This window comes from Ricinus communis, chromosome 6 (genome assembly GCF_019578655.1).
Source record: "Ricinus communis isolate WT05 ecotype wild-type chromosome 6, ASM1957865v1, whole genome shotgun sequence".
NCBI classification, from domain to species: Eukaryota; Viridiplantae; Streptophyta; class Magnoliopsida; order Malpighiales; family Euphorbiaceae; genus Ricinus; species Ricinus communis.
Window position 1 is genome coordinate 27549071 of NC_063261.1, and position 27809 is coordinate 27576879.

General features: G+C 29.9%; 2 protein-coding genes across 5 annotated transcripts; one reads left to right on the plus strand and one right to left on the minus strand.

The window, feature by feature from the left end:
• The first annotated feature begins 485 nt into the window (after window positions 1–485).
• On the plus strand, window positions 486–5802 carry LOC8264808 (protein MAEA homolog). The gene is made up of 7 exons (XM_002525023.4): window positions 486–879; window positions 1578–1772; window positions 2040–2162; window positions 3047–3232; window positions 4633–4766; window positions 5112–5298; window positions 5379–5802. Exons 1-7 carry the CDS (start codon window positions 562–564, stop codon window positions 5478–5480), a joined length of 1245 nt encoding a protein of 414 aa, XP_002525069.1. The 5' UTR covers window positions 486–561; the 3' UTR covers window positions 5481–5802.
• An 8469-nt stretch (window positions 5803–14271) lies between these two features.
• Window positions 14272–23740, minus strand: LOC8264810 (ribosomal lysine N-methyltransferase 4). 4 transcript variants are annotated; one of them, XM_048375923.1, is made up of 15 exons: window positions 23344–23740; window positions 23111–23223; window positions 22656–22719; window positions 22467–22531; window positions 21809–21871; window positions 20684–20699; window positions 19825–19894; window positions 19388–19428; window positions 19021–19101; window positions 18664–18699; window positions 17445–17528; window positions 16949–17082; window positions 15619–15707; window positions 15326–15474; window positions 14272–14878 (listed from the first exon to the last, which is right to left on the minus strand). In XM_048375923.1, exons 1-15 carry the CDS (start codon window positions 23437–23439, stop codon window positions 14675–14677), a joined length of 1305 nt encoding a protein of 434 aa, XP_048231880.1. In that variant the 5' UTR covers window positions 23440–23740; the 3' UTR covers window positions 14272–14674. The 4 variants fall into 4 exon arrangements, with proteins under 4 accessions (XP_048231880.1, XP_048231878.1, XP_048231881.1 ...); XM_048375921.1 differs by having other exon boundaries at window positions 20592–20699; window positions 22467–22577; XM_048375924.1 differs by having other exon boundaries at window positions 21809–21868; window positions 23344–23739.
• Window positions 23741–27809: the final 4069 nt, after the last annotated feature.

The following is a 27809-nucleotide window of genomic DNA, read 5'->3' on the forward strand; positions in this document are numbered from 1 at the left end:
AACCATAAAATATTTAGCCAATAATCAAATACAAAAGTAAAATAAATAAAAAATCGATTGAATAGAGACCATAACGAAGTATACCACAATGAAGATCAATAACTTTTTGTTTATTGAGCCAATAAAGAATTGAAGATATGGAAATTAGGACTCAATCGAGGAAACACTGTGACTAAATATATATAGGGTTATAAATGTATGATTTATTTGCAAATTTTATCAATTTAATTAGAATTTACTTTAGTTATATCCAGTTTTATATTTAATAAACTAGAATTCCAAATAAATTTTTATTTCAACCAAAATATTCGCTTTAGAATTGCAAATAAAATTCATAAAATTTAGGAAAGTTCATTTCAACTGATAAAGTCCATGTAGATTTGGGTTTGATCTAGCCCATTATGAAAGATCTAAGCTCTGAAAAGCAAGCCCAATATTAAAACAGAGCTCAAACGCCGTCGTTTTCTGCAGCAAGCAATTTCACCAATCCCAACTCTCGTCTTCTCCAATTCCAATCAACCTGAATAAAAAGAATCCCACAATTACTTCTCCTGAAGAACGATGGAAATGGATTCCCTCCCAAACGGAAACTCAACACCTTCCATAACAACACTAACAAATCCGTCACCGGCATCGACAACAGCAACAGCTGCCATCTCATCAAAATTAACGGAATCGTTAAAACTAGAGCACCAATTCTTGCGAGTTCCATTCGAGCATTACAAGAAAACGATCCGAGCTAATCACAGAGCCGTAGAAAAAGAAGTGTCCTCCGTAATTTCCGGCGTTAGTGACGTGGCGGATTTAGATGTGTCCAAACATTATGCTGTTCAACACCTTACCAATCTTGTTTCCAAATTACAAGGTCTCAAAAGAAAGGTATCTCCAAAAACCAATTGAAAAAATTTTAGACGATGCCCGTTTTGGGTGCTTGATTTGGTTTATTTAACTAATTTTAGTTCAATTTGATAATTATGGAACTGTCTGCAATGAATCAATTGAGTTCTCACGAAGTCTTGATGGTTTTTTTTTTCTTAAACTAAAAATTACGCAATCAATGCCGTTTCAAGATTTGATTGGGTTTGTTTAGTATTTTTTGAAGCTGATTGAGGATTCAATTGTGTTAGTTGTTAGCTAATTTGGGTTTCAATTTGATACTTCGATCATCAGGTCTTGGAAGTTTGGAATGAATCAATTGGATTCTTGCAAATTGTCACTATATGTTGTCATTTAAAAATATATGAATAAAAAAATTGAATGCTAGCGACTATAGGCTTTTTAAACACAAAAATTAATTAAATAGAATAGAATGGAACTGAACTGAACTGCACTGAATATTTGCGTTTTAGGGTTTTCAAACACTAATATGCATATATTATACTAGCAATTTTCCTCAAGCTGTTAAAAATGAAAACGTTTAAGTGATGAGATAATGATGGTTGGATTTGAAGGAAATTTGTTTTAATTATTTTCTTTTAATCTTGTAGTGTAAAATTTTGCACTTTATGCTCGTGTATTTTTTGCGAGTAAAATTGGACAATTTTGTCATGCTATGTCTATCTGTTTTGACTGTTTAGTTGGAAGAGGGAAGTAAAACGGAGAACTTGCAAGCACAAAGGTGCCGTGCTAGACTTGACCATTTAGAATCAATAGATGTGGAGAATTTGTCGGAGTGGAACAACACTCGTTTAAAGAGGATTCTTGTAGACTATATGCTGCGGATGTCGTATTATGATACTGGGATGAAGCTAGCTGAAAGCAGCAATATGATGGTAATTCTGGTTGATTATTTCAGTATATGAGCTGCGGGCATTGTTCATGGTGGTTTCTTCTTTTATTAAAAAAGAAAAAAATTAAAGCTATACAAGTTTTGAGTTTGGGAGATTATTTGGTAGATAATATTGTTTTATTGTGTTGCAGTTGTAACTGTTAAAGTTGCTACTAGTGTTCCTAGAATTTATAGTACTATCCAGTCATTTTGAAATTAAATTATGTCCAATTTGTTTTACATTTGATGCTGAGAACAACTTTGAGTGCAGGATCTTGTTGATATTGATGTATTCCAAGAAGCAAGAAGGGTTATCGATGCGCTTCAAAATAGAGAGGTGGCTCCTGCTCTAGCCTGGTGTGCTGATAACAAATCGCGGCTGAAGAAGTCAAAGGTAGAAACCTCTTATTTCTACTTATATTTCGTAAATGTGGGGATTCCAGCTATTCTCTTTTATGCTATCTAACCTGATAAAATATGACTGTTAATAGACTTATACTTCTCTGTCTGTGTCCCTTTTTCCCAAATTACTATGTCTGTTCCTACTATAATTCCTGATATGAGATTTAAAGTAATTTAGCATGATTAAGGTTGGGAAAGAGGAGGCAATCATATTGCCGAGGTTAAGCATAATTATGTCAAATTTCTAAGTAAATTAAATTTGTAGATGCAAATGTTGCTCTTCATGTTTGTTTGCATTTGCTCTTACTCAAGTGAAGCAAGAATATGTAGAACAGTAGAAGAAGTTGCAGGCAGTTGTCACTTATCAGATTTGGTGGTTTGGCAAATATCAGTTATTAGAGAAATTAGCATGTTAGTTTGATCAAGTAATAGAAAAGAGTACTATATTCTGTAGTATATTAATTCTTTTCTTTTCCAGTTTCTTTATACACCATATTTTGGACTGAGGCTACAATGTTAACAAGTTCATTTGTTTTACACACATGAGAAAGTTTTCCAAGACATGTTTTGTTGGTATACTTTCATAATGCCTTTTTAGATTCATGCCGAGAAAGGTGGCTTGAAATGAAATTACTGTGCCCATCTAATACGTCACTTCTACAAATATATTGACATTATTGAACTTTGTTTTCTACGCTTTCTTTGTATACAAGTGGTAAAGCTATTCTGAATACGCTAAGTATTTATATCTTTATTGAAAAAATTTATAGGAAATTCATTGTCATTTACAAAAGTGTATTCTTATTGCAACTATTGGAGCTTAACAAAGATTTTTATTAAATCATGATTAATGCTTGTTGCTTTTATTATTGACAGAGTAAATTTGAATTCCAGTTGAGACTTCAAGAGTTCATAGAGTTGGTACGAGCTGAAAATAACATGCGTGCCATTGCATATTCTCGGAAATATCTTGCTCCATGGGGAGCTACTTATATGAAAGAATTACAGCAGGTCATGGCAACATTGGCTTTTAAAAGTCACACTGAATGTGTAAAATACAAGGTGACCTTCTAAATGTTGATAACAGTTATGCTATCATTGCATACTGACCTAGTGCTTCATGAATTTTGGTTAAATGACATGTTCGAAAACTTTTCGGTTACAGTTCAAAGATCGATCTCTCTCTCTCTCTCTCTCGTGCATGTGTCTGCACATACTTGTGTGGTGTGTATGAGAGTTTGTTTTCATTAAAAAAGAACCTTATTGCTAGCTTTTTTTTAAGTAGCGTTTGAAAAGTTGAAACTATTCTTTACTTTGCAACTATTTTTTACTTAGTGTTTAATGCTAATTTTCATTTACAAGGGAATATTGTTATCAAATAAAAGAGGAAAGTTTTTACAAGTTTTTCCAGATGAAAATTTCATGTTCAGGGCTAAGTACATATGTTTCAATTATATTAATTGTGAACATATAAATAACTCTTTTCTTGAAAAAATTATTCTGTCTTGACTGCGGATGAGTTTAGTATTGTTTTAGATTCACGTGCTTGTGTTGAGTAAAAGTGATTTCAGTAGAAATAGGAAAAACATGCTTTCTAAAACATAGATTTAATAGTCTTAAGTTTTTTTTGGTTTAATTCTGTTCTAATACTTTTCAGTTATCACCAAACAGTTAATAATACTTTGTTTGATTTAAAAAGTGTGTTTAAAAGGTGAAAAGACAATACCAAAAGAGACACTACACGTCGCCATGTCCTTTTGATTTTTATCTGAAGTCTAAGCGACTGAAGGAGACCATTCCTTTCCTATTCCTAGTCATGACGGGGCAGGTTAAGTATTAGATGAATTCCTGGTCTCTGATGTACTGTAATTGACTTGCACGGTAAGCAGCATTTGAAGTGCATCAGCTTAGGAGATTTAGGGAGTCTGCTTATTGAGAAGATAAGAGTTCTGAACTTACTATTTGTGTTGCTTCTTTCCCTTGCTTCTTTTGAAGTTTGTAAGTTTTCTTCACTCAGACTTAGAAGATGAAAGGACACTTGTGCTTTTGTTTCTGAGTATTATCAACTCACCGTATCGAAAATTATTACACTTCTTGTCTTTCAGGATAAATCCTGTGCATTTAATTTTCTCAATTATGGTTGTACTTTAATCTCTCTGTTGTTGAAGTTCAATACATAATTTTTAGCACTATTTGGAATACTGGTTTTTTGGTTTGAAATGTTTTCTTATCCTGTAACAAAACCTTCAACCTTTCATTCATGTTTTACACTCATCTTAGGGGTCTGCATATTTTTCTTCCTTAGGGAAGAATCTATTGCAGCACTTTTGTCGAGGAAGTCTGAATACTGTTGATATTGTTTATTTGTATAAAACCATTATGCTTTCCTTCTCTGATGGCTTGCTTAGTAAAGTTGGGTTCATTTTGGGACAGTGATTTGATGTTCTATGTTTTGCTTTTAGGTATTATTTGAGGCAAAACAGTGGGACTACTTGGTCGACCAATTTAAACAGGAATTCTGCAGGTTATATGGCATGACGCTAGAGCCTTTGCTGAATATATATTTACATGCAGGCCTATCAGCACTAAAAACTCCGTATCCAATATTCATTGATTTGTACTATGATATGTCCAAATTTCTGACTAATTGTAGCCATTTTGGCTGCATGGACACCATAGCATGGAGAATTACTGGGTTCCATGGAGTTGCCTTCTTTCAAGCTTGTTTTCTGTAACCCATGCATTTAGGCTGGTCTAGTATCTGTAGAATCAATGCTTAAGTAAAGATATCCTGGGTAATTTACCTACTTCATGAGGCTTCTCATTTGATACTTGTACATTAGGTTCCACACTTTTGATACTTGTACATTAGGCGTCTACACTGAATTCAATGATCCATGTGTTATTCAAGCATGTATTTCTTTTACCTTGACTGTGTTAGATACTGTTACGAAGATGATTGCACAAAAGAGGATCCACTGTCACAAGAGAGCTTCAGGAAATTGGCATTGCCATTGCCATACTCTAAGCAGCACCATTCAAAGCTTGTTTGCTACATAACTAAAGAACTGATGGACACAGAGAATCCGCCTCAAGTGTTGCCCAATGGCTATGTCTACAGCGCCAAGGTCCAAAATTTATCCTCTAGTATTGAATGAGTAAAGTTTGCATAATTTCAGTTACTCTGACATTTTGTTTCTCTCGGCAGGCACTTGAAGAGATGGCGAAGAAAAACAACGGTAAAATAACTTGTCCGAGGACAGGTTTTGTTTACAATTATTCTGAGGTGGTAAAGGCATTTATATCGTGAGTCCGCATGTCGAGGAAGTTGAAGAATTTAAGAGGAAAAACTCGTGTTGATCTCTGAAGTCATTTGTGAATACTAGCAACGACTTATGACAACTTGCCTTTCGTAATTGGCCAGAGAACCTTTGGTATTAGCACTTGGAACTCGCTGCTTGTACATATGTTCAAACTTTCTTTAGTGTTGTTTTGTTCACTGGTTCCTTGCGAGTAATGAAAACTGAAGCTGTTTCGTTTCGTTATATTGCAAGTGTTGATATGTGATTTTTCTGGGTTGTAAAGATAAATAAAGCATTTCAATCAGTTATCACTAAGATATAGTTGAATTATATGCATTTGTCTAACATTTTCTCATTCTACTACTATAGACCTTTTAAGTGAAAGGTCAGTATGGGCGGTGGCGATGACTTAACAACAGGATGCCATTATAATATACTTTGTACTTTCTATTGTTATATATTATTGCGGTCTTTTTATTTTGAATTTAGTGCACTAGATTTTTTTAGATCTATTTTTATCAAAAATCAGTTAACAGGTCAGCTTTGGATCGAAGAGATACTATTATAATATGTCAAAATGGAGAGGGGTGTGTCATTTACCCAATGAAATATTAACGATACATTAAATTATTGGCATGAAAAATAATACTTCTAACAAACAGAATTCATAGATGAAAGATTCAAACTCTACGGGCTGTTAAACAGATGGGCTATTAGTAACAAAATCCTCCAATTATGAAGAAAATAGACACCCTTTTTCTTTTTTAAATAATTATAAAAATTTCTCACCTTTTTTTTCCTTTATATTTTACGTCTCTCTTATTTTTTTATGCTTTATTTTTTATAGCATTTTTATTTTTTGCAACTTCCCTTTCTAACTTCCCACTTTTTTTTCTTTTTCCTATTTTTGCTTACAGTCAATTTTTTTATTTCATTTTCTTATGCATTCCTATTTTCTAGCTAGTTAACTGTTTTTATATCTTTATAAATAGTTTTTACTCGTTTTTCTCCCACTTCTTCTAGCCTTTGATCTAGTTCTCAAATACTTTCAAATTTATAAAAAAAATATAATTAAAATACATCAGAAAACTATTTCGACAAAAAAGATGAAGATTCTTTCTTCTAAGTCTCGATCTACTAAATAGAAAGATGGTGAAAAAGGGAAATTAGATGATTTAAAATCAAAATCTATGGCTAAAAGGAGTAATGAGATTAAGGATGAAAATATTAATAAACGAAGGAAGCTTGTAATTGATGAAATTAAAATTCGACCTAAAGTATTTTTTATTCATTTTAAGTTTATTTGTTTAATTTTTAGTTACATTTATTTTATTTAGGGTTTATGTTGTTGTTTTGTTTTGGTATTTGTTAATAAATTTTTTTGTTACTTAAGGTATATTTATGGTCTTTTAATTTTTCTATCTGATAATTTTTTATTTTATAAAACTGTAATATTTTATTTTTAAAATTTTTATTTGATTTTCACTTTTGTATAATCTGTTTTTAAATTTGCATTGTTGTTTTTTTGAGATTAATTTTTAGTTTATTTTAAATTTACTTTGGTTTTTCTGTACTGTATTCGAATTTTATATTCTTTTGACTAATTTTTTTTTGATTCAGTTGTGGTTGTTGAAAGTGAATGTGGAAGATTATTTCAGTGCCAAAGTTGGTTATCATTTATTTTATGATGTTATTATAAATATTAAAGATAAGCTTGACGAGAAACAATTGTTGATGTTTAGGAATAGTTGGTTTGGTCGTTTTTTAGATCTTCCTCCTTTTAAGTTGCATTCCTAGCTTATTCATTTCTTACTTTTTAAAAAGATTGAGCAACTTAATAATTTTGAAATGTGATTTGATGTTTATAGTTATAGATTGAGATTTGGTATAGATGAGTTTGCTTTAGTTACAGTTTTAAAATGTCATGGGGAGTTGAACAAGCTTGTTTTTATTAAAGAATCAAATGCTTTAGTTGATAAGCATCTTAAAGATGTTAAACGGATAAACAAGCAAATCATTGAGGAAGCTTTTTCGTCTAAAAGATGGTTGTGAAGCTTGCTTGTTTGTATTTCGTACATCCTTTTATGTTGTCTTCACTAAAAGAAAAGCTGATTCCGTTGTCTGATTTTGATGTTTTTGAATCTGGTAAATATGATGATTATCCTTAGGGCTTAAAGGTCTCTAATCTTACTCTTGATTCTTTAAAGAGCAAAGTATATGGAAAATGAAAGAATATTCAGGAAGAAAAAGAAAAAAAAATTATTATAGGTTGATTATTTTTCCTTATGCACTTCAATATTGATTTTATGAGTATTGTCCTCCAGTTGTTAACTCTCTTGCTGTTTTGGTAAGTAGTGATATGATTCCTCAGATTTTAAAATGGAAAGTTATTAACGTTCCAAGTTATAAATTTTTGGATGGTATTTTGTTTCGGAATGGACGAAATAAGGTAATTAGTTTTCTTGTTGATTTTTTTATTTTTTATAAATATTATTTATATATATAGATATTCTTCCCACTGCTGCTAAGATGGAGAAGCTTGATTTGAGAAATTTTTTTCAAAGGATAAGGGTAAATTTATTGTTGATAGTGATGAAAATGATTATGATGATTTTGAAGATACTGTCCCCTCTCATTTTTTTGATTCATCTACTAGTTATAAACATAAAATGAACAAGGAATCTAGTTCAAGTTCATCTGATTCAATTGAAAAGAAATTAGATTCTCTTTTGTCTGGTCAGAAGAAATTGCAGGGTGATTTTAGTGGTCTTAGACTTTACATTGATTTGAAATTTATTGACGTTTTTGATTGTTTATCAGCTTTGAAAAAGAAACTTGGGATTGATGAAAAAATGGATGATGTAAGTTTTTTTATAGTTGAGTTGTAGTTGATTTTTTGTTAAATTTATTTTTATTATCTTATTGATTTTGTTTTGATAATTTTTAGGACCATAAAGATAACAGTGTTGGTGATGGTTTATTTGGTAGTGTTAAGGATGATTCTTGTGATGATGAAGAAGAAGAAAAAGAATATGTTGTTAAGGTAATTTTTTAAATTTTTATTCTTATTAGGTATATAATTTTTATACTTAATATTCTTTTTTTTTTAATTTTTTTGGTAGTTTGTATATAAATTGGAGAAGCAGTATGATGCTTCTAAAGAATTTAATGTTGATACGAAAGAGAATGTTATTGAGGAAGAAAATATAAATGTTTTTGGTTGTAAAGATGATGTTTTCAAGAAAAAAGATGATGATGGTGATGACGGTAATGATGGTAATTCTATGCGTTAGAATTGTAATATGAGTAATCATAAAGTTGATGTGGTCTGTGTGGTAGTAGTGTTGTTGGTACAAGTGATGATACTACTAGTATAGATACTAATCATGGCACTGGTGATCTTGGAGATAAACTTGTAGAAAATATTGGTGCTAATAAGGTTATATCTATTTTTTATTTTTTATTATATTTTTAATTTTTTTTATTTTGTAAGGATGATATGAAATGTAAAGTTAGTTTTGGATCTTCTTTCGATGATATTAATCCAGAAGTTTTGAAAGAAACTCTTGCCAATGCTATGAAGGCTATTAAGGTAAGTTGATTCTATATGTGTTTATTTTTTATATATTTTAATTTGATTTCTGGTTAATTTGTTATCTTGTTTTTTCTGTTACTTTTTGCAGGATGTTGATTCTGTTAATATTTCCGGTACTATTAATTTAAACATTGGTGTTGATATACCAGTTTATTTTAAAAGAGTGATTAACCTAGTTTTGTATTTAAGTCACCTTTTCTTTACTGAATTTGGTTATTCTGAAAATGGACACGTTGGAAAAAAAATTCTAAATTGGTGATGCATGGCCTTTGTCCTTTTCATGATAAACTTTCTATTGATTCTGATTTTAGCAAACAAGTTAATTTTGATTTATGGTTGGCTGCTAGAATGAAAAAGAAGAATGAGTAATTTTTTTTCATTATTTTTTTGTGTTTTATTTTTTTTTAGTTTTTTCTGTGATTGACTTTATTATTTTATTTTAAGAGAAAGATTTATGATGCAAAAGATAATGAAATTAAACCTCCTTTGAGTCTTGGAGTTGAAGCTATTTATCAAAAAACTTGGTTTCATTCACTTTAGTATTATGGTCATGCTCTTTCTTCATCAGTGAGTTTTTTTTTATTTTCTTATTATTTAAAAAAATTATTTATATTTAATATAATGAATGTATACTAGATATATACTTAATGTATACTAAAGACTGTTTTTTCTAATAGCATATTAATGTGATTTACTATTACTTAAGGAAGAAACAGAAAATTATTCGTGGTGATTTTCTAAGGTGTACTACAATAGATAATATTTTTGATTCCGCAAATATAGAGTTTATATTCTAATTTTTTGAAAAAGAAGAAGGATTTATCTATTATTTCAGGTTCATATTATATTGCGAAGATTATTCGAGGTAAATCTATCTTCTGTTCTACTCCTTGGGTTGATGTTGATCATATTATGTTTCCTATCCATGTTGGCAAGAAGTGAAATTGGATTTTGGGTCGTTTGAGTTTCATAAGTTATTATATCTATGTTTATAACTCTTTGAGGTCAAATAAGAAAGATAATTCTGCATTGGTAGTTGTGGAATCATATAGTATTTTGTTGCCTTATTTTCTTATTGTTGTTGGTTTCTATGATGAGTGAAAGGATATCGATTTTAACTCTGGTTCTTATACAAATAAGAGTTTGACTGATCCATTTCGTATGAAAATGGTTGATGGGTTACCTACTTAGAAAGACAAGTGAATTTTTATGTTTTATTGTTGTATTAATAGTTTTATATTTATTTATTTATTTATTTATTTTGATATTATTTTTTTCTGTTTTGAAGTGATTGTGGTATCTTTATTGCTTGCTTTGCTAAATACTTCATCAATTCAAAGGAATTTTCTTTTGATTTTAGCGTGGAAATGCATCAGAATCAATTTGTTGGTTTACTGTATGCCTATGCTAAGATGAAGGAAGAAAATAACATTGTAAGTGATGATGAATCTCATTCACTGTTCAAGTGATAATTGAAGTTTAGTTATTTACATATTTAGGAATTTGTTTTTTTTTTTTTATGTTATTTTATGCTTTTGAACATTAATATTGATGTTTTAATCTTTTTATATTTTTGAACATTATTGCACATATTTGTTTATACATTTCTTTCTAATATAAGTTTTTTTTCATTTATATAATTTTTTTATTATTTTTATTTATTTAGATATATGTATAATATACTTATTATATACCTAAAATATACTTACTATATTTTAATTATATTTTATTTTTTTATCTTGATATTTTACTTATCAACAGTTTATAATAAGTGAATTTCATACTCATTATAATGCAAATTAATTTTTTTATAAAATGAATATAATATTTCAAAATACCAAGTGCTTACAATTATTTCTTTTGAAATGTCATTTATCAAAAATAAACTTCTAACCAACTAAAAATCAACTCACATTATTCTAAACCAATATTATTTAATATTCTGATGTATTAATTTTTTTGGTAGACTTTTGCATGTCTTTTCGTTATGTTCTTGTTGTCCACATCTGCTATATTTATTTTATTTTTTAGTGTTCCATCTTGCTATTATTCTTCTCTTTTTTGGTCTTTCGGACTTTATTCTTTCTTTAGGTAGTATGACAATTGTTTCCTTCACTTCTGTTGGTGTGTCCCATATTATTTGATTGTCTATTGGGTACACTATACTTCATATATTTTTATTAATATCTCTTTTGTGAAGTATCCTGAGCAAAAACCATATATGGTTCTTGATGCATTTCTTTGAGTACTCCATAGCATGTTGCATGTTTTTTTCTGTTAGGTCTACTGTATATATCTTCTCATACTCTTACACTGTATACAGTTCATCTGTTAATTTTCAGACCTGTAATAATAGTACAGATTAATGTTAAATTTTTATTTTTTTCACTTTATTTCATGAAATAGAAAAATTGTGTATAATATACATGAAATTCACATTCCTGAAATTTTAATTTATGATTTGCAGATTGTGTGTTTTATTTTTCTAGTCATCAGTTCTGTTTTTAAACAGTAACATATATCTAAAATATAATTTATGTAATTTAATACTATGAATTAATTAATAGTTGTAAAATCGGATGTTCATTTTCAATGATTTTAAGTAATTCTTATTTAGTGTTTCTTTTGCTCTCTTTATCAACCTTATGAGTATCGAATTTGCTAAATCTTTATTTGTATGGCTCGATTCTTGAATTAAAGCACATAGATACTCCAACAAAGTTGTTACTAGTAGATCTCTTCCTCCTCTGTATTTTGCATTCATTGATTCAGTTATATTTGTTGTAAAAATTATATGTCTATGGTTGATGTTGTGTGCTCTTGTCCACTTATGGTACCCGACATTTTCTAGGTAAGGTCTTATAAGCTTGTCTACCTTGTCTATATCAGACATGTGATATTCAAAGCTCTCTATTGTATATGCCTTTGCTGCTGCGAAGAAAGACTTCTTGAGATTCTTTATACTTCTCTTGAAATTTATTGTCATGTTGTTGTATAAATGAAATATGCATATCACATAATTGACTTCCAAATGGACTTTTTGTGTTGTTGTTTTAATGCTTTCATGTTTATCTAATACAATACACATATCATTTCTCACTCCAAATGTCTCCTTCGATTTTTTGAAAAACCACTCCCAAAATGCATCATTTTTAAAATCTACTATGCAAAATGCTAGAGGAAATATTTTACCATTTGCATCTGAGAGAAGCGTTCCTCCATAGGTAGATTTGAGAAAGGTTCTATCTACTATTATTATTGGTATACAGCAAGCCCATCCTTTAATTGAAACTTGAAATGCCATGAATATATATAGAAATGTGAGATCTTCTTTTGTTTGTAGCTCCATAATTGAACTGGGATTTCATTTTTATATCATGTACAAATAGCTTGGCAACATCCCATACGATTCTTCTGGTTTTTCTCTTATTTTTTTTAATACTTTTTTCCTTAATCTCCAAGCTTTTAAGTAGTTTACAAATATACCGTAATCAACTTTCATGTCTCTTATTATATTCGAAAGAGTATACACTGTTTTGATGTTGAGATATTTTATTCTTATGCACTTTCCGATGATTGATGTAGTTGCTTGCCTTTGATCTATGTGTCTTATTTTCAATGAATATATATGTATGTTGTTGAGCTTTCGAATTACAAATATTGTTGTTTTTCCATTCTTTGAAGCTCTTAGTTTTCAATTGCAATTGTCATCCAAGCATTATAAAAAATATTGTCTGTGGCAAGACTTTTGCACCTTATATTGGAAGTGGTTGTTAAGAGCATAGAAGTTGATTACTGTTTGGAGAGTGAATTTGTCTTTGTATGTCTGACCTCTTTTATTTCTGAATGTCTTATGTTTGTTATCACATCTACTTCTTGACTTTTGCTTTCTACTTTTTCATCATCTTCTCCCACTTTTTTGCGCATTAAAATTGCATATTCAAGTGCATCTGAAATGCTCTCTATTTGTTCTCCATTTATTAATTTTCTTTTTGTTTCCGTTTTTTATCCTGATGGACCTACTTCATTTGTTGATATGTTTCTGTTTTGGAATATGAAGATTGAATCAAAGAAGTTTTTTTTTTCTTGATTCAAAACTGTTATGCATAAAGGATATTTTGTGCAATCTAGTTTTGTTTTTTTGAGTTCCTTGTAGAGCAGTAGTGTTTGATTGTCTTCTATTTTGAGAGGTGGATCTGCGGTCTTGAATTGATACTTGATTTCCAGTCTGGTTGATGTTTGGTTGATCTTCAGTTTATTTGATAGTGTTTGTATTAAATTGTTGTAGTCACTTTCTTTTGTGAGTATCGTTCTCATTATATCAAAATTGATATAATTCATATTTTGATTCCATTCACCATTGTATTATACGAATACTGGTAAGTTGTTCATATCTGTTATTCAAGAAAATATTATTTTTAATTAAAAAAACTAAATTAGATGTTTTAAATATTTAATAAACAAGTCATTAACTTAATATCTACACTTAATAAACAAATAACAAATCATAAATTTTTTCCTTTTTTCTTAATTTATTTTTCATGAACATTATACAATGTTGTACAATATTGTTTCTTATATATATATATATATATATATATATATATATATATATATAATAAACTAAATCTGTACATTTTTTTTCTTTTTTAGTGTTTTATTTGAAAATAAATATCTTTAAACTCTTGTTTTTATTGAATATTCAAATCTATTTGTTGTAATTTTTCAAATCTATATTGCAATAGTTTTTGTCGAAGAAATAAGAGTAAGAATGGTTTGTCTTTCTTTCATATGTAGTTTTTAAAAAAATTTGATAGGCTCTAATCCCTTCTACGCTGATTGTCTTGTTGCAAGACAAAGATGAATGTTTTCAACATTGATAGAAAACTGTTGCAGGTATTTTTTTTGTTTTTTCAAAGTTTATATAGTGAAGAAAGGAAGCGGATGATTTTGGTATTAGAGATTGAAGATGGAAGTTTTGTTATTGAAGAAAGAGTGTTACTGGTTTTGTTTTTATTTTTTGAAAGTTTACAGAGTGAAGGAAGGAAGAAGCAAATGTTTGAATTTGTGTGAGTAGCTAAAATCTTTTGAAATTTTTTTTGAATAGCTGAGATCTTTTATTTTAAATAGGTAATGATTTGAGCGTATTTTTGTAAATTTTTTAACAAGCGTATTTTTGTAAGTTCTGTGAGGTAAAGATGTAATAGATGCTGAAAAAATGGGTATTTGTGTAAAGAACCCCAAATTCAATTCTACACTTTTACATAGCTGAACAACAGAGACTGTCACAAAGACTAATCCCTCTATTACTTCTCATAGCAAGGCCATAGGTCAGGTACAATAGCTCGCACTGTGCACTTGCGGTCCAACCGTCAAATAGGAATCTGAGTTTCCATTTACTTCTGCACATGTGCACACAACACAAGCACAGTATATCATCACCCACTAGCCCAGGTCCACAGCTGAATAAGTAGCACACACTGATGTTACTTCTGTTTTGGTCCTACTTTAGGAACTACCATTTTCCTTAATATTTCCATGTGCAGCAGTTCCAAAGTGATTCATGTTTAACTGTATCAGACACATGTAACTTCTCCTCTTTCTTGCTCATTCTTGAACACTTACATGATCACTGTTAGCACTACTTATAGTAGTCTGTGGCGTCTGCTGTAACAAGGATGTGCAATAATTCTTCAGCCATGCAGATGCAGATTTAAGGACACGGAGCTCACCAGTAAGTAGATCTAGAGCCATTTGCCTTCGGAGAGCAAATCTTTTACAGATGGATAGAGATGTAGAAGACTCCAACAGCTGTAAAGTGGATATTTAGTTCAAAACAACTGAAAGTGAAAAGCTCTTTTAAAAGAATACAAGCAAACTCTATGTGCAAGAGATATCTCACTCAGATAGAAGTGCATTCTTTCAATGTCTAGATACATACAAGTCTAAATGACTGAACATTCAACCAAATAATCAAAGTAAATATCCAATGCTCCCATTTATCACTGATCCTACTGACTTTAGCCTGTTAACAAAAATTTCCTCAGTAACTCTATTGATCTTATTCAGTTGTTCATTGTTTGTTTTGCAAGTTCACAACTAATTGATATCTTGATGAGTTGTGTGACAGAGCCAACAAGATTTTTGACTCTCGATTCATTACCAAAGTTTTAGAGCTATTCAGCGCTATAATTGGGAATAAAATAACCGACAATCTTAACTTAAGAATGAAAAACGAGAAACTATACACATCTTTACCTTTATAGAGGCACTGTATTCCTCAATAACTTGATTTATTCGTGACAACAAGATCTCATGTGCTTGGATCTCTCTGCTACTATTTTCTAAAGCACGGCGGGCCAAACGACCATCAGTTTGAGCAGCTTCCAACACCAAATCATTTAAATCTGACAATTGCCATATACTGGTTAGAAAAACAAACAAACTATAGAAAATATGAACTTTCACATAGACTGGCATATGGCCAAACTAAGATGAGTCTGGAACATGTAAAATCTTCTACCAGGTGAACAATATATTTGAAAACACACCTTGATGAGAGGTGCAACATAGAACACGAGCAAATGCACGAAGTGACTGTGGCAAACCCTTGCCTTTTCCTCCAGCGGACCTCACTTCCCTGGTTAATGATGAATTTTCATCAGAAAATGGAAGTTTATATTAATAACAATTATTTCTTAATTAAGCATGCCAGACTGGGCAGTGGCAATTGCCTACCATAATAACATTTACAGTTCAGCAAGATGATAATAACAGACTGTATATCCCAAAGAGTTTGTATTAAGTATATTCTTTGTCCCAAGTTCAGAATGACCTGGAATTTTCCCAAGTACACTACTTTCAGTGTATGAAGTGATATCAAATAAAAATTACAGAATACCTAAAGCAACCAAAAGATTCATCACCTACCATAAGGCCCACCAGATAAAAGAGGTAAAGCAGCCAGGTATTTTCAATTTTCAAATAAACAGATAACTTAAGGACTTCTCACAATCTAGCTTTTATAACTCAACCAAAGCTGCTGCATTTTGTCTTAGGAATGTTACCAATAAATTTGACATAAAATATGCATGACTTGCACTTTTAAATCAGAAGTAGAACTGTAAATCCAAAATGTCAAGCATTTAGCCCATAGCTTCTGGCAATACTATGTATAATTGCCTTTTTATCACCTATTGAAACATTACTAATGTATTAGAAGGGCAATTGGCCTGGTTACACAAAAAGCCCTTTCTGAAGATAAACAAACACATCTCATGCGCCATATGTTTGGGCAGCAAAAATCAGTACTAAAAATGTTGGCCTTGGCTCTAAAATGTTTGAAATCCATCCTGCACGACAGCAGTATATACAAAAGGACCATTCATCTATTTCCATCACTAGTCCCACTAAAGCATGATGACAATAAGGGGCGATCCAATCAAAAAAGACAGTTCTAAGCTTTAAGAACAACCTGCAAGCTACTTGATCAATTGGCAGCCCATAGTTTCTAACAACCCTTTATTCTTTAGAACAATTAGTAGCACTAAGGCGCCATATCTCTTTCAAAACTAATAATCATTGTCACAGGAAACCGTTGGTGTTAATCTCTATGCTGAAGCAGCCAATTTTGAGAAGCCCATTTTTCTTTTTCATGCACTATCCAGTCACCCAACTCCATTTCATATAAAAAGGCATTGGCATTAAATGTATAGCACCAAATTCAAAATACATTTCACAGTATGTTCAAATACATCTGGGCGGTCAATCAAAGTCAAGTCTATACTGCTAATTATGTTCTGATTCTATTAAAAAAAACAAGTTCCACATGTAATACTACATGATTTTTAATAACAAATGGTAACAAGTCACATTACTCACTTAATTAAGAAAGAATCCCATGACGAATTAAAGCCATTGTCATCTTTAGTGGCCGGTATATGATGTAGTCGCAAGATCTCGAACTTCATTTCACGCAAGGTATCATGATCTGGTATATTAATCTGGATCTCTACCTGAAAATAACTAATGCCATTTGTAAAAGATACAGCCATAAATTCAAATGCATAAAAGAAAGAACTAACATAACACGGCATGACAGTACTTTAGTATCAGGTAACTGTATAGTTCAAGTTAAGCAAAGAATTAAAGATAAATTGACAAGCAGTGTCTGAAATAGAAAATGATATTAATACCTATGATTTGACTGAAAAATGGTATATTCATTAGTGTTAGGAGACATTTAGACAGCTTTTTATTACCGAGAGGCAAATATTTGTTCAGCAACATTGAGAATCAACCAGAACCATCTAAGATGTATGAAAGTCATCCCATGACAGTACAATTAGACAGCTTTCAACTTCAATCTAATACTAACCTGTTCATGGATGTTATATGGCAGTGAGAAACCGAAGTCCAAGAGCAGGGTAGCATTTGAAAATTTTCCATACCTAATCAGTACCTACAAAAGAGTTTCAAATAAACTTATGTCGTGTTTGGATACTAAATTAGGAAAATAAATTTGTAATTGTAACAAATCTCTTGTTTGGCAACAACATGAAATTACATAAATAATGATGTGAAACAAATCCAGTATTTAAAAGGCAATGAGAACTTGAAATAAACTTCAACTATATGTTCTTTAATATCCTTGTATTGAAAATATAATATTTCAAATCCAAAATATCAAATAAAATGCACAAATCCAAAACGCACTTTTAAGGAATTAGTAGAAGGTTCATATATCTAGTTCACATCCACAAAACAGCATAAATAGAACTGGATACTAATGCTAGCAGTAGCACCAATTATAGTTTAGAAACTTAGGAAACGAATTATGTGATGTAACTATAAGCTCCAACATTTTTCCTTATGTAATTTTTCATATTTTAAGTGTAGTATATCGAGTTTCAGGAACTATCATGACTGTATATAACAAAATATGAAGAACTCCACCCTAAAGCATTTAAGAGGTTGTGATCCAAAATCAATATACATACACCATCCAAGGGTATAAGTATAAACTGGTAGCCAGCAAAACATTCCTTGATACATTAACTACAAAGCAATATCGTTATGGTTAGAACTAAATGAGAAGGAAAAGCGGAAAAATATTCAAAGAATAAAACAAGGATTAAACACCATATCTAATTGTCAGCACATCAAATTTATCTTTCAGAAAATTTCTTCAACATAAACTTCTAAATATGTTGATAATGGCAAAAAACACTGAAAGCAGCTTCAACACCAATAGAAGTAAATGTATGACAAGGAAGAGCAGATATCCATCAATCAAGGCAGTACCAGAAAAAAGATTATCCATGAGACTGAAGATATTTCAGATCCTCCGAAATCCCCATTCATCAGACAGGCTGGCAAGGATTTTCAGGGTTAATATGAGGCAGCCTACAAGTCCTTTGTCTCAAAAAAATGGTCTCAATCTTCTTTAATTTGAGTATTATCGTAAATCATTTGAGCCTAGCCACTCAGGTGGAAGTTAAACTACGAGCTTAAAATTAACTTCATAAGCATTACTAACATTATAGACAGAAGGTTAATTATCTATATGAGAGAGAGGAAACATTTCGCTATCTGACCTCTTCATGAGGAGCATAATTACGATCAGCAGCAACCTGCAGACATTGATTTAAAGAATTAAAAAGAAGAAACATGGAACGTAAAATTCCTGAAAAGAATAGAGAACAGGTAAAAAAGACTCCAACAAGAATACATTGTTATTAGAAGAAATGAAGTTATGAAGATGAGAACATAGGTCTTAAGTATTTTCTGTGTTTAAGACTAACCCGAGGCTACTTAGTTTCATCATTTTAAGTAAAAAAGAATGTTAAACAATAAAGGACAGGCAAGACAAAGTGCCTTTCTATTATTAGTCAATCAAGACAGAAATTAAACATGGAATAAATATATACAAGGGAATGGAAGAAAGTGTATACCTCAGAGACCTGTTTGTCTTCATCATTTAGTACAACTGCTTCAGAAAAGCCATCATGGTTCAGAAAATCTGCAAATGGAATCTATAGGATAATCTAATAATTCAAAGCAATATAGTATTCAGCGATTGTACTCCAGACCAGGCTTTGATATATAATTCAATCAGATCGAGATTCATCCATTTGATCTATTAGTATATAGATTTACGTCACTGGATATATTTGGATAAATGGATTAAAACTTCCATGATATATCCGAATAAGCTGAGAAACCTAATAACTTGAGACTAAATCAAATCCATTTATGGCCGTACACCAAAAGCAAAATTTGCAAATGTATTCAATGTAAACAACATTATAAAATCATTACCAGAGATACACCTTTTGTGCTTCCCCATGCTCGGGATTTAACTGTCATATATACAAAAAAAAAGGTCATTATACCTTGTCATTTTCTACAAACCAAGAAAATTAGTGATAGGATGCCAACAACTCAACAAAAGTACATGAAATTTCGCCATTCTTTTTATTCTTTTCCATGAAAATCTAAATCTAGGTCCTTCAGAAGTAGGATTGATTCATCATGATCTATATTGTTCACTAAAATATGATTAGTCTTCATATTTGCTAATTATTGAAAAGCCCATTAAGACACAATAAAGTAGATAAATCTAAGCAGACTAAAAAGGAGAAACTAGAAAACCAAAAAAGGCCCTATCAATAAGCTCTTATGTCCTAAATGGGAATTACTAGTCACACAGAAAGATAGAGAGGGAATAGGGAATGCTTGCAAAAGAAATTGCTTACCTAAAGCATATGCGTGCATGAAATCCTGAAATGTGATACTTCTTGAAATTTGAGGGAAGTGTTCAAGAACCTAATAAAAAGGAAAAAAAATTCACAACCAAAATACCCAAAGCAAGCAGAAGTAACAATTACATGTTCCGAAGAAACTGCAACTAAGGTTAGTTCCCAAGTAAAAAGCTCTTGTTGGCTAGTAGCATGTGTTTTAATAAATTTATGTTTCTAGATTTTGATTAAGTTGACTACTGAATTAGAAGTGGTTAAATAGATTAATAGTTCTTCCAGTGAAATTACTTAAAATGCCAAACCCTCTTTGCACCAAGCTTTTTCATACTGATACATCTGGGTAGCTTTGATGCTAGCACCTATCCATATCAACTACTTACCATACATTCATTATAAAGAACTTGCGATAAAGCGATTTTAATGAGATAAATGCCATTATCATGCCATATTCCTTAGGTTGGGTTGCTGTGACTAATCTTGAGAACCCATTTTATTATAAACAAATCATAAAATTTAATAAGTACCCAATTGTCCAACTTTGTCGAATATCTTTCTCCATTAAAGTCAAGTCAGCAAGAAATACACAAAATGGTTTAGTTGGGAGAAATATTTATGTTGTAAATAAGTAAAAACTGGTGAAAAATGAGGAAAAGTGAGGATAGAAGTAGATATTATCAAAAAAAAAAACTTGCAGCATACATTCCCAACATCCGAAAATGAGTATTTCTAATTCGCCAAAGAGAAAAAAAAGACAATGCATTTACTGGCTTTATTGTCAAGAAATCTTTTTCAATTTGAGCTTTTTGTTTGATTGTTTCCTTATACACTGAGCTTTGAAAAATCATGTCCAACTCACTTTTGCTCCAGAATATCTGCAAAAGTTCAAACAATGAATATGAAAATAACGATAAGCACATCTAAAAAGCATTAATTTCAACTTTAATAAAACATCTTGACCACTTTGAACACAATTCATAACAACAATGCGCACCATGCAATCATAATTGTAGAGACTAGTTTCACAAAAATGACTGGAAGAGTTAGATTTTTAAATAATCAATGAAAAAGCATTCTGCTGTTTTCAGTTCCATACCAGTCTCTTGGCTGATCATCCAAATAAGCAAACGCCCATTCACCTCAACTGCAGAAAATCCCTTCTAAGTTCCTAACTCTATTTACTACTTAATCAGCAAATACCATGGAGATATTAGATTTAAAATGACTAACAGTACATTCACTTTCTTTTGTGTTAACCTCCTATTCCAGTTGTCCTTTAAAGCTCGACTTCCTTAGTAAAAGCCTACATTATAATCCTATATTAGTCATTCCGCCAAATAGGATCATTATTGCAACCAACATATTCAAAATTGGTCACTTAACCAATTGGAAAAGGGAGGGTTAAGGATTTGAAGTTTCAACTAGGATAGAGCCAAATCTTTGTTAAAAGTATACGTAAGCCACTCTTAAGAAAAGGACTTAATAGAAGGTATATATAAGTTATTAAAATAAAATCACTGAATTTACAAGAAATAAAACTTTTTTAACGTCAGTTAGTTTTTACCTTAAGAAGGTTTCATAAATAAAAACTAGTTAAAATAGGTCTGCATAATGGTCAATATATTTGATAGATTTATATAGATGATGAATTTAAAAAGACAATTTTTACTTTAAAAAAAAAAAAAAAAAGCAAACCTGAGAAAGAATAGGACTCAAAATTGATGTTGCAAAGATGAAAAACAATTGTAAGTTTTTCATTAAGATACCACAAATCTAATGCTGTTCAGGTGAATGTATAAGGCAGCACTGATAAAGGGTGTGGTGCTCAGGTTCGATCCTTTCCATTTAACATCTTGACCTTTGAACTATGGACAGTCAACCAGTTTGCTAGCCAGTTCAAGCAGGTAAGGACAGCTTTTGATGCAAAATGATTTCCAATCAGAAAAACCTTTTTCATGAGTAAAATGAGCAAGAAAGCATTTACCGTGCTATGCATTTCGCCAAGTTGAGGAAGGCGGCTGATATAAGGGGCCCACTTGGATTCCTGCTAAGAAGGAAAGAAAGAAGAAAAGCATGTTTGATATATGGTAATTGAGCATGGAAATGCAACTGAATCAGTTCAGCATCTATTTCTGGATGTGGCTAATTCTCTAAGTGGAATTTCTATGGTCTTGAGAGGCATGTGTTTCAATATATCACAGAAAGACCATAGCTGTTATCCACTTTCTGTTACGTGGTTTATTTGGAGGGAAAGCAATAGATTTAAAGAAGAGGAATTGCCTGTCCTAAATGCTAACACATAGGCGCTTAATACACTAATATTCTGCTTTAGCAGATAATGCTCTATGAAATGCAAGTCATTCTTGAAATTCTTATAATTAATTCCTTTTTTTTGACATGTTTCAGCTGGCACTTGAATCCTTTATTGATATCTTGATTTCCTCACTTTAAATAAAAACAATAAGATGGTCATGACTTATGAGATCTTCACAGTTCCTCAAATTTCAGCACAAAGGCAAAAAATAGCAATACCAACAAAGTAGCTAGGTTCATCTTGAATGTGTGAAAACACTATAAAATTATTATTCTTCAATTAAAATACAATTTTCAATTGGAATTTATAACAAAAAATAAATATTTACCTGGCCAACTTTCTGATCAACCAAAAGGACGATGGCAAGCTTTGCAACACTCCCAACTTCATCACCTAACAAGTCAGAAAGTTCTGGAAGTAGATTATCCGATGCTATTTGCTGTACATTCAAGTAAGAAATCTATTAAATCACAATATAATATAGCTTGCAAGTGCCAGAACATCCAGAGTAGCATACCGCACTATATGGAACTCTCAATATACAGTCTCCAGTCTGTATACTCTTAGAAGCAAACAGTGACCTGCGTTTTAAAACATAAAAAGATTAAGTAAAATGAAAACTTCTCTTTTAAAATTAAAGAAAGAAAAAGAGCCGCATACACTCTAAAATTGCAATTGCCAATTTCTAATAACTCATAACAGACACATTTGCATACATGTAATATATAAAACACAAACATAATTGTTATTTTAAACATGATCAATAACATTAGACTGGCATTTATAAACTTTGAATGACAGTAAGCTATTAAAATAAGTCTTATCTAGGTCATAAATAATCAAAATTTTCACAATAGTTTCAAAGAAGCAATTAGACATAACAAATTGGACAAAGTTACCACTGCAAAAGCAACAAACATTTACAGTTGAGTAAAATTTATGGTCTATTCATTTGATAATTCAATAACTAACCTGCCAAATTGGGATTTGCCAATATAAAGCTTCGATGAGACCTCAATACCCGCTTTTGTCTCTAACCACGGTAAAAAGTCTTCACGTTCCTTATCCAAATAATGATTATTTACCTAACACGCGAAAATAAGTAGTCCTTTAAATCGAGATATTTGCTCTGTAAAAAAACTAAAATATATGCTAACAAAATGAACAAGACGAAATTGGAGTAAGAATGGAGAGAGCGAACGAACCTTGGATTTAGATATGGAGGAGAAATGACGAGAAGTGGTCAAGAGATATCGTAAAGACCACCGTGGTTTTGCGATACTAATACGCGGCAGTTGCATTTGAAGCAAAACGACAGTCTCGTCTCGACTCTTTCTGAGCTTGTCGTTTGGTTTGATGATGGTTTACTGTGGAAGTGAAGCTCGGGTTGTTGAAGACTTGAAGTGAGCAACAGGAGGACTGCACATGTAACTGGAGGTGGAGTTGAGGGAATGTTTGGCTGGCTGGCTTAGTTTACTCCTCTGGTGGATTGTAACTGACGAATTGATTATCTGCTTGACCCGATCATATTCATAGACTCAACATTTCCAACAATACTCCTTCAATGTCTTTCTATTAAATCATAATAAATGCATCTTTGATCTCTTGCATTTTTATTGTTTTTAGTACATGGAGTCTTTACACTTTCAGTTTTATTGACATTATATTCTTTTTTAACGGCAAGTTAGTGTATGTATTACACATGTCATTAACGAGAGTGAAAATAATTTATTATATTTTTTTATTAACTTCTGTTAGACATTTACTTTTTGTATTTTTATTTTTAAATAAATCTTTATATTTTTATTTTTAACAATAATAATTCTTTAAAATTTATTATTTAAAATTTGATTAACCATAAAAAATATAAATATTATAATCTAATTTAGGTTATTATTTTAATTAGTAATATTTATAGAATCAGTCAAATCACAAATAGAATTAGTTCACAATACGTGTAGCACCGTTTTGTGAAGCTTTCGTCTATTACAAATTTCTATTGCTGCCTCCGGTAGGAGTCTGGTTTTTGCCTTTATTCTAATGTACTTAATCATCCTCTCGGACCAGCTACTGATTATCGTCTTGACAAGCTATTGTCTCCCTGACTAGCTAATTAGACGCAAACTCCTAAGGTAACTTTCTCCTTTGCTCCTCATCCTATGGGATATTAGTAACTATTTCCGATTGTTATTTTCCTCTCTATATATTAATTGGTCATTAGCATTTATATATTTTATTAATAGATTTGTGGTTTGACTAATTCTTTAAATATTATTAATTAGAATAATAAGTTAAATTAAATTATAATATTTTTACTATTTATTATTAATTAAATTTAAATAATAAATCAGAAGGGGTTATTGTTCTTAAAAATAAAAGTATAAAGATTCATTGTCAAAAAAATAAAAATATAGGGGCAAATATTTATAAAAAATTTAATAAAGAAAGCTCAAAAAGTCTTTTGCATTCATTAACGAAGGGTGTAACATACATTAACTAGCTGTAAAAAAATACTTAATGTCAATAAAAAAATTGTAAGGAAATCTTTCAATTTCTTATTTTACTATGTTCAACTCTAACCAATCTGTAGTTGATAGTCAAGGTCGTCTAATTAATAGATTAATAATATAATATACTTAAGCGCCACTAGTCGAGTTACATTATTATATTGTTCTTTAATATAATAATAATATAATACTCACTATTTATCTATCTTTTTTCTTTAATAGTCACATTCTCCCTCCTTACATATTTCTTTCTCTTTTTACTTTATTAAAAAAGTTAACTAGGGAATAAATAGAGAATATTATTGAAATATACACATATTTTAAGACAAGTTAAAATAAAAAGTTAATTATTTATAATTTAATAGAGAGGCATATAAAGAGCATTAATCGGAATGTTCTGAGAGTTTGTTGGAGATGCTCTAAGGATTGGACTGTAATCCAATCAAGCGAAGCTCAAGTACAATTTATTGAACTCAAGTTCATATTCAAATTTGATCTCAGTTTGCAATAGCTTGTTTATTATGCAAATCAACTAAGTTGGACTTTGAACTGATCAAATAATTGAATAATAAAAATTCAAGCTTTGACTTATTAAGTATTTTTTAATATTGAGCAGGCATAATTATTAATTAAATCTTGAATTTTATACTTTTTAATATTTTTATTTAATTTAAAAAAAAAAAAATATATATATATATATATATATATATATATATATATATATATTGCTTTCAATTTTTAAAACACTTTTCAATAATAATTTTTAAAATTTTACTTATTAAATGTAAATTAGTGAATTAATAATAAATTATTGCATTTAGATGATAGATATATGAAATGATATACATATATGAGACTTTTAATAGCTATATTGTTAAGTTTAGAACAAACTACTTTTGTTGATTCACAATTATTGTTATTTAAAATACTTTTGGAAGAATACATTAATTTTATCGGACTTACTAATTTATCCATTATTATTATATAATTTTTAATGAGAATATAGTATTATATCTAGAACTCAAAATATATTCAATAAGAATTTATAATTTTAAAGCAAGAAACTCAAATTTAAGTGATGATATTTATGTTAAGTATAACACATAATTTTACTCATGTGTTTTTCACTTTTGACCTCTAACATTTATGTACTTATATTTTAATCAATAACACATGTCGAGGGTGTTTGACATAGCTATTAAAGAGTAGCTAATAACTTTTCAGTTCTCAATATGTATGTCAAGGTATTTGGTTAATTTTTTGAACAGTAGCTGGTATGTTAGAATATCTAATGGCTGAGTTTACAACACTTTCAATTTGAAACGTTTCACCAACAATTTTTAATTTTAAAATGAACACACTCAAATAATATTTTTATTGTTTACTTAATATTATTTATTATTTTTTTAATTTAAATTTATAATAATTTTATTTGACTTTTTTATAAATAAATGACAATTTAAAGTATTTTTTATTTCTTAACCACTCAACATTTTCTTATAATTATTATTTTTTATTGTTATTTCTTGTTTGTTGAATTAACAATATTGTTACAAAAATAATTTAAAAAATTAACAACCATTAAATTGATATTTATATTGGTCATTATATATACAAGCATCAATAGCTATAAATGATTCTACAAAACTCAATCATCAATCAACCCAGCAACTATCTACTTCCAACTACTAGTAATAGCTTAGCTAAATAAGCCCATTAACTTTTATTTTTAACTGATCTTATCTTTGAAACTTAATTTTATTATTCGATTTCATTTACTTAGTGGCAGCATGAAAAAAGCATGTTGATAAACAGTGAAAAGCACGTGAAGAAAAAATAATTTCTTCTTCTTTCTCACCTTCTTCTTCCTATTTTCTATCACTTAGGTTGTAATCGAACCGAGCTAAGCCGAATATCAATAAGCTCAGGCTTGATTTATTTAATTTTAGCAGACGCTCAAGCTAAGTTCGAGCTTAATTAGAGCTTTTATAATGAAGCTCAAGCTTGGCTCGTTTAAAATTAATTAGGCTCACAAATAGCTCGAGCTTGGTTCGCAAATAACTTGGTTCGTTTAAAATTAATTAGGCTCACAAATAGCTCGAGCTTGGTTCGCAAATAACTTGGTTCAATGAATAGCTGGAGCTCAGTTCAAATTTTATTTGTTAGATAGTTGCATAATGAGAAAAGCTCGAGTTTGAGCTCGTTAAGTACAATTTGAATTCAGTCTTGTTAAGCATTTTCAATAATTAAATTAATTAATAACAACATCTAAAAATATAACAAGAAATTATGAAAATATCAAATTTAGCAAAAAAATAAAAATAAATCTGCAATAAAAATAATCAATTTCACTGTCTAAAAATATAGCAAAATATATAAAAAAAAAATATTACTAAAATAACATGAATGATGAAAGTAAAAGACCAACAATATGTAAAAATTGCAAAATACCATACTAAACATATAATGAGTGTGTGTTGACTTAAAAGAACATATAAACCACTTTCATAAATTTTTTTAGTGGCATCCACCTACTAATTTAAAATAAATTTTAAAATATAAAATAATCGAAGTGTGATATAATAAGATAACTAAAAGTTTTTCACAATAATATATAAACTTATATAAGTTACAATCTTGATTTATTTTAGCTTAGTTTTCAATTTAATTACCATTTATAAATATACACATAAAGAAACCATATGATCCAAAGATTCTAATTAAATTAAAATTTTTTCAAAGAAACTATATGATTCAACACCACACTCAACTCTATTGGCTCCAAGATTAGAGTTGGAAAAATATAAGATATCTAAAAACTGAAAGGTATGAGAAAAGAAAATACTTTGTGTTAAGGTTAAAATATATATAAAATTTCGCAATAATGGCAATACCATTGACTATATTTATTTAGACACAATTTAATTTTTTCTTTCTATGCTAGTGCGTAGTTAGTCATGATCTATTATATACTAATTAAGGTTTTAATAATAAATAATTTTTATTAAATTAATATAATTAGAAGATGCATTTAGAATATTTTAAATGTCATAAAAATATAATTAAATTTTATAATATACAATAATTTATAAGTAACATAAAAGTTATAATAACGAGTCATCTTCCTCATAAAAATCCTGATTCGAAGCTTTTAGCTGGCGTGT

Bases quoted from the DNA above. Each gene is read 5' to 3' on its own strand.
- LOC8264808 (XM_002525023.4), top strand. From the start codon at position 562: ATGGAAATGGATTCCCTCCCAAACGGAAACTCAACACCTTCCATAACA. The intron at 2,163-3,046 runs GTAGAAACCTCT...TATTATTGACAG, and splicing joins CGCGGCTGAAGAAGTCAAAG to AGTAAATTTGAATTCCAGTT. The intron at 5,299-5,378 runs GTCCAAAATTTA...TTCTCTCGGCAG, and splicing joins GCTATGTCTACAGCGCCAAG to GCACTTGAAGAGATGGCGAA.
- LOC8264810 (XM_048375921.1), bottom strand. From the start codon at position 23,439: ATGCAACTGCCGCGTATTAGTATCGCAAAACCACGGTGGTCTTTACGA. The intron at 22,720-23,110 runs GTTAGTTATTGA...TTTAAAACGCAG, and splicing joins GGCAAATCCCAATTTGGCAG to GTCACTGTTTGCTTCTAAGA. The intron at 19,102-19,387 runs GTAATGATTTTA...ATTATCCTATAG, and splicing joins GCACAAAAGGTGTATCTCTG to ATTCCATTTGCAGATTTTCT.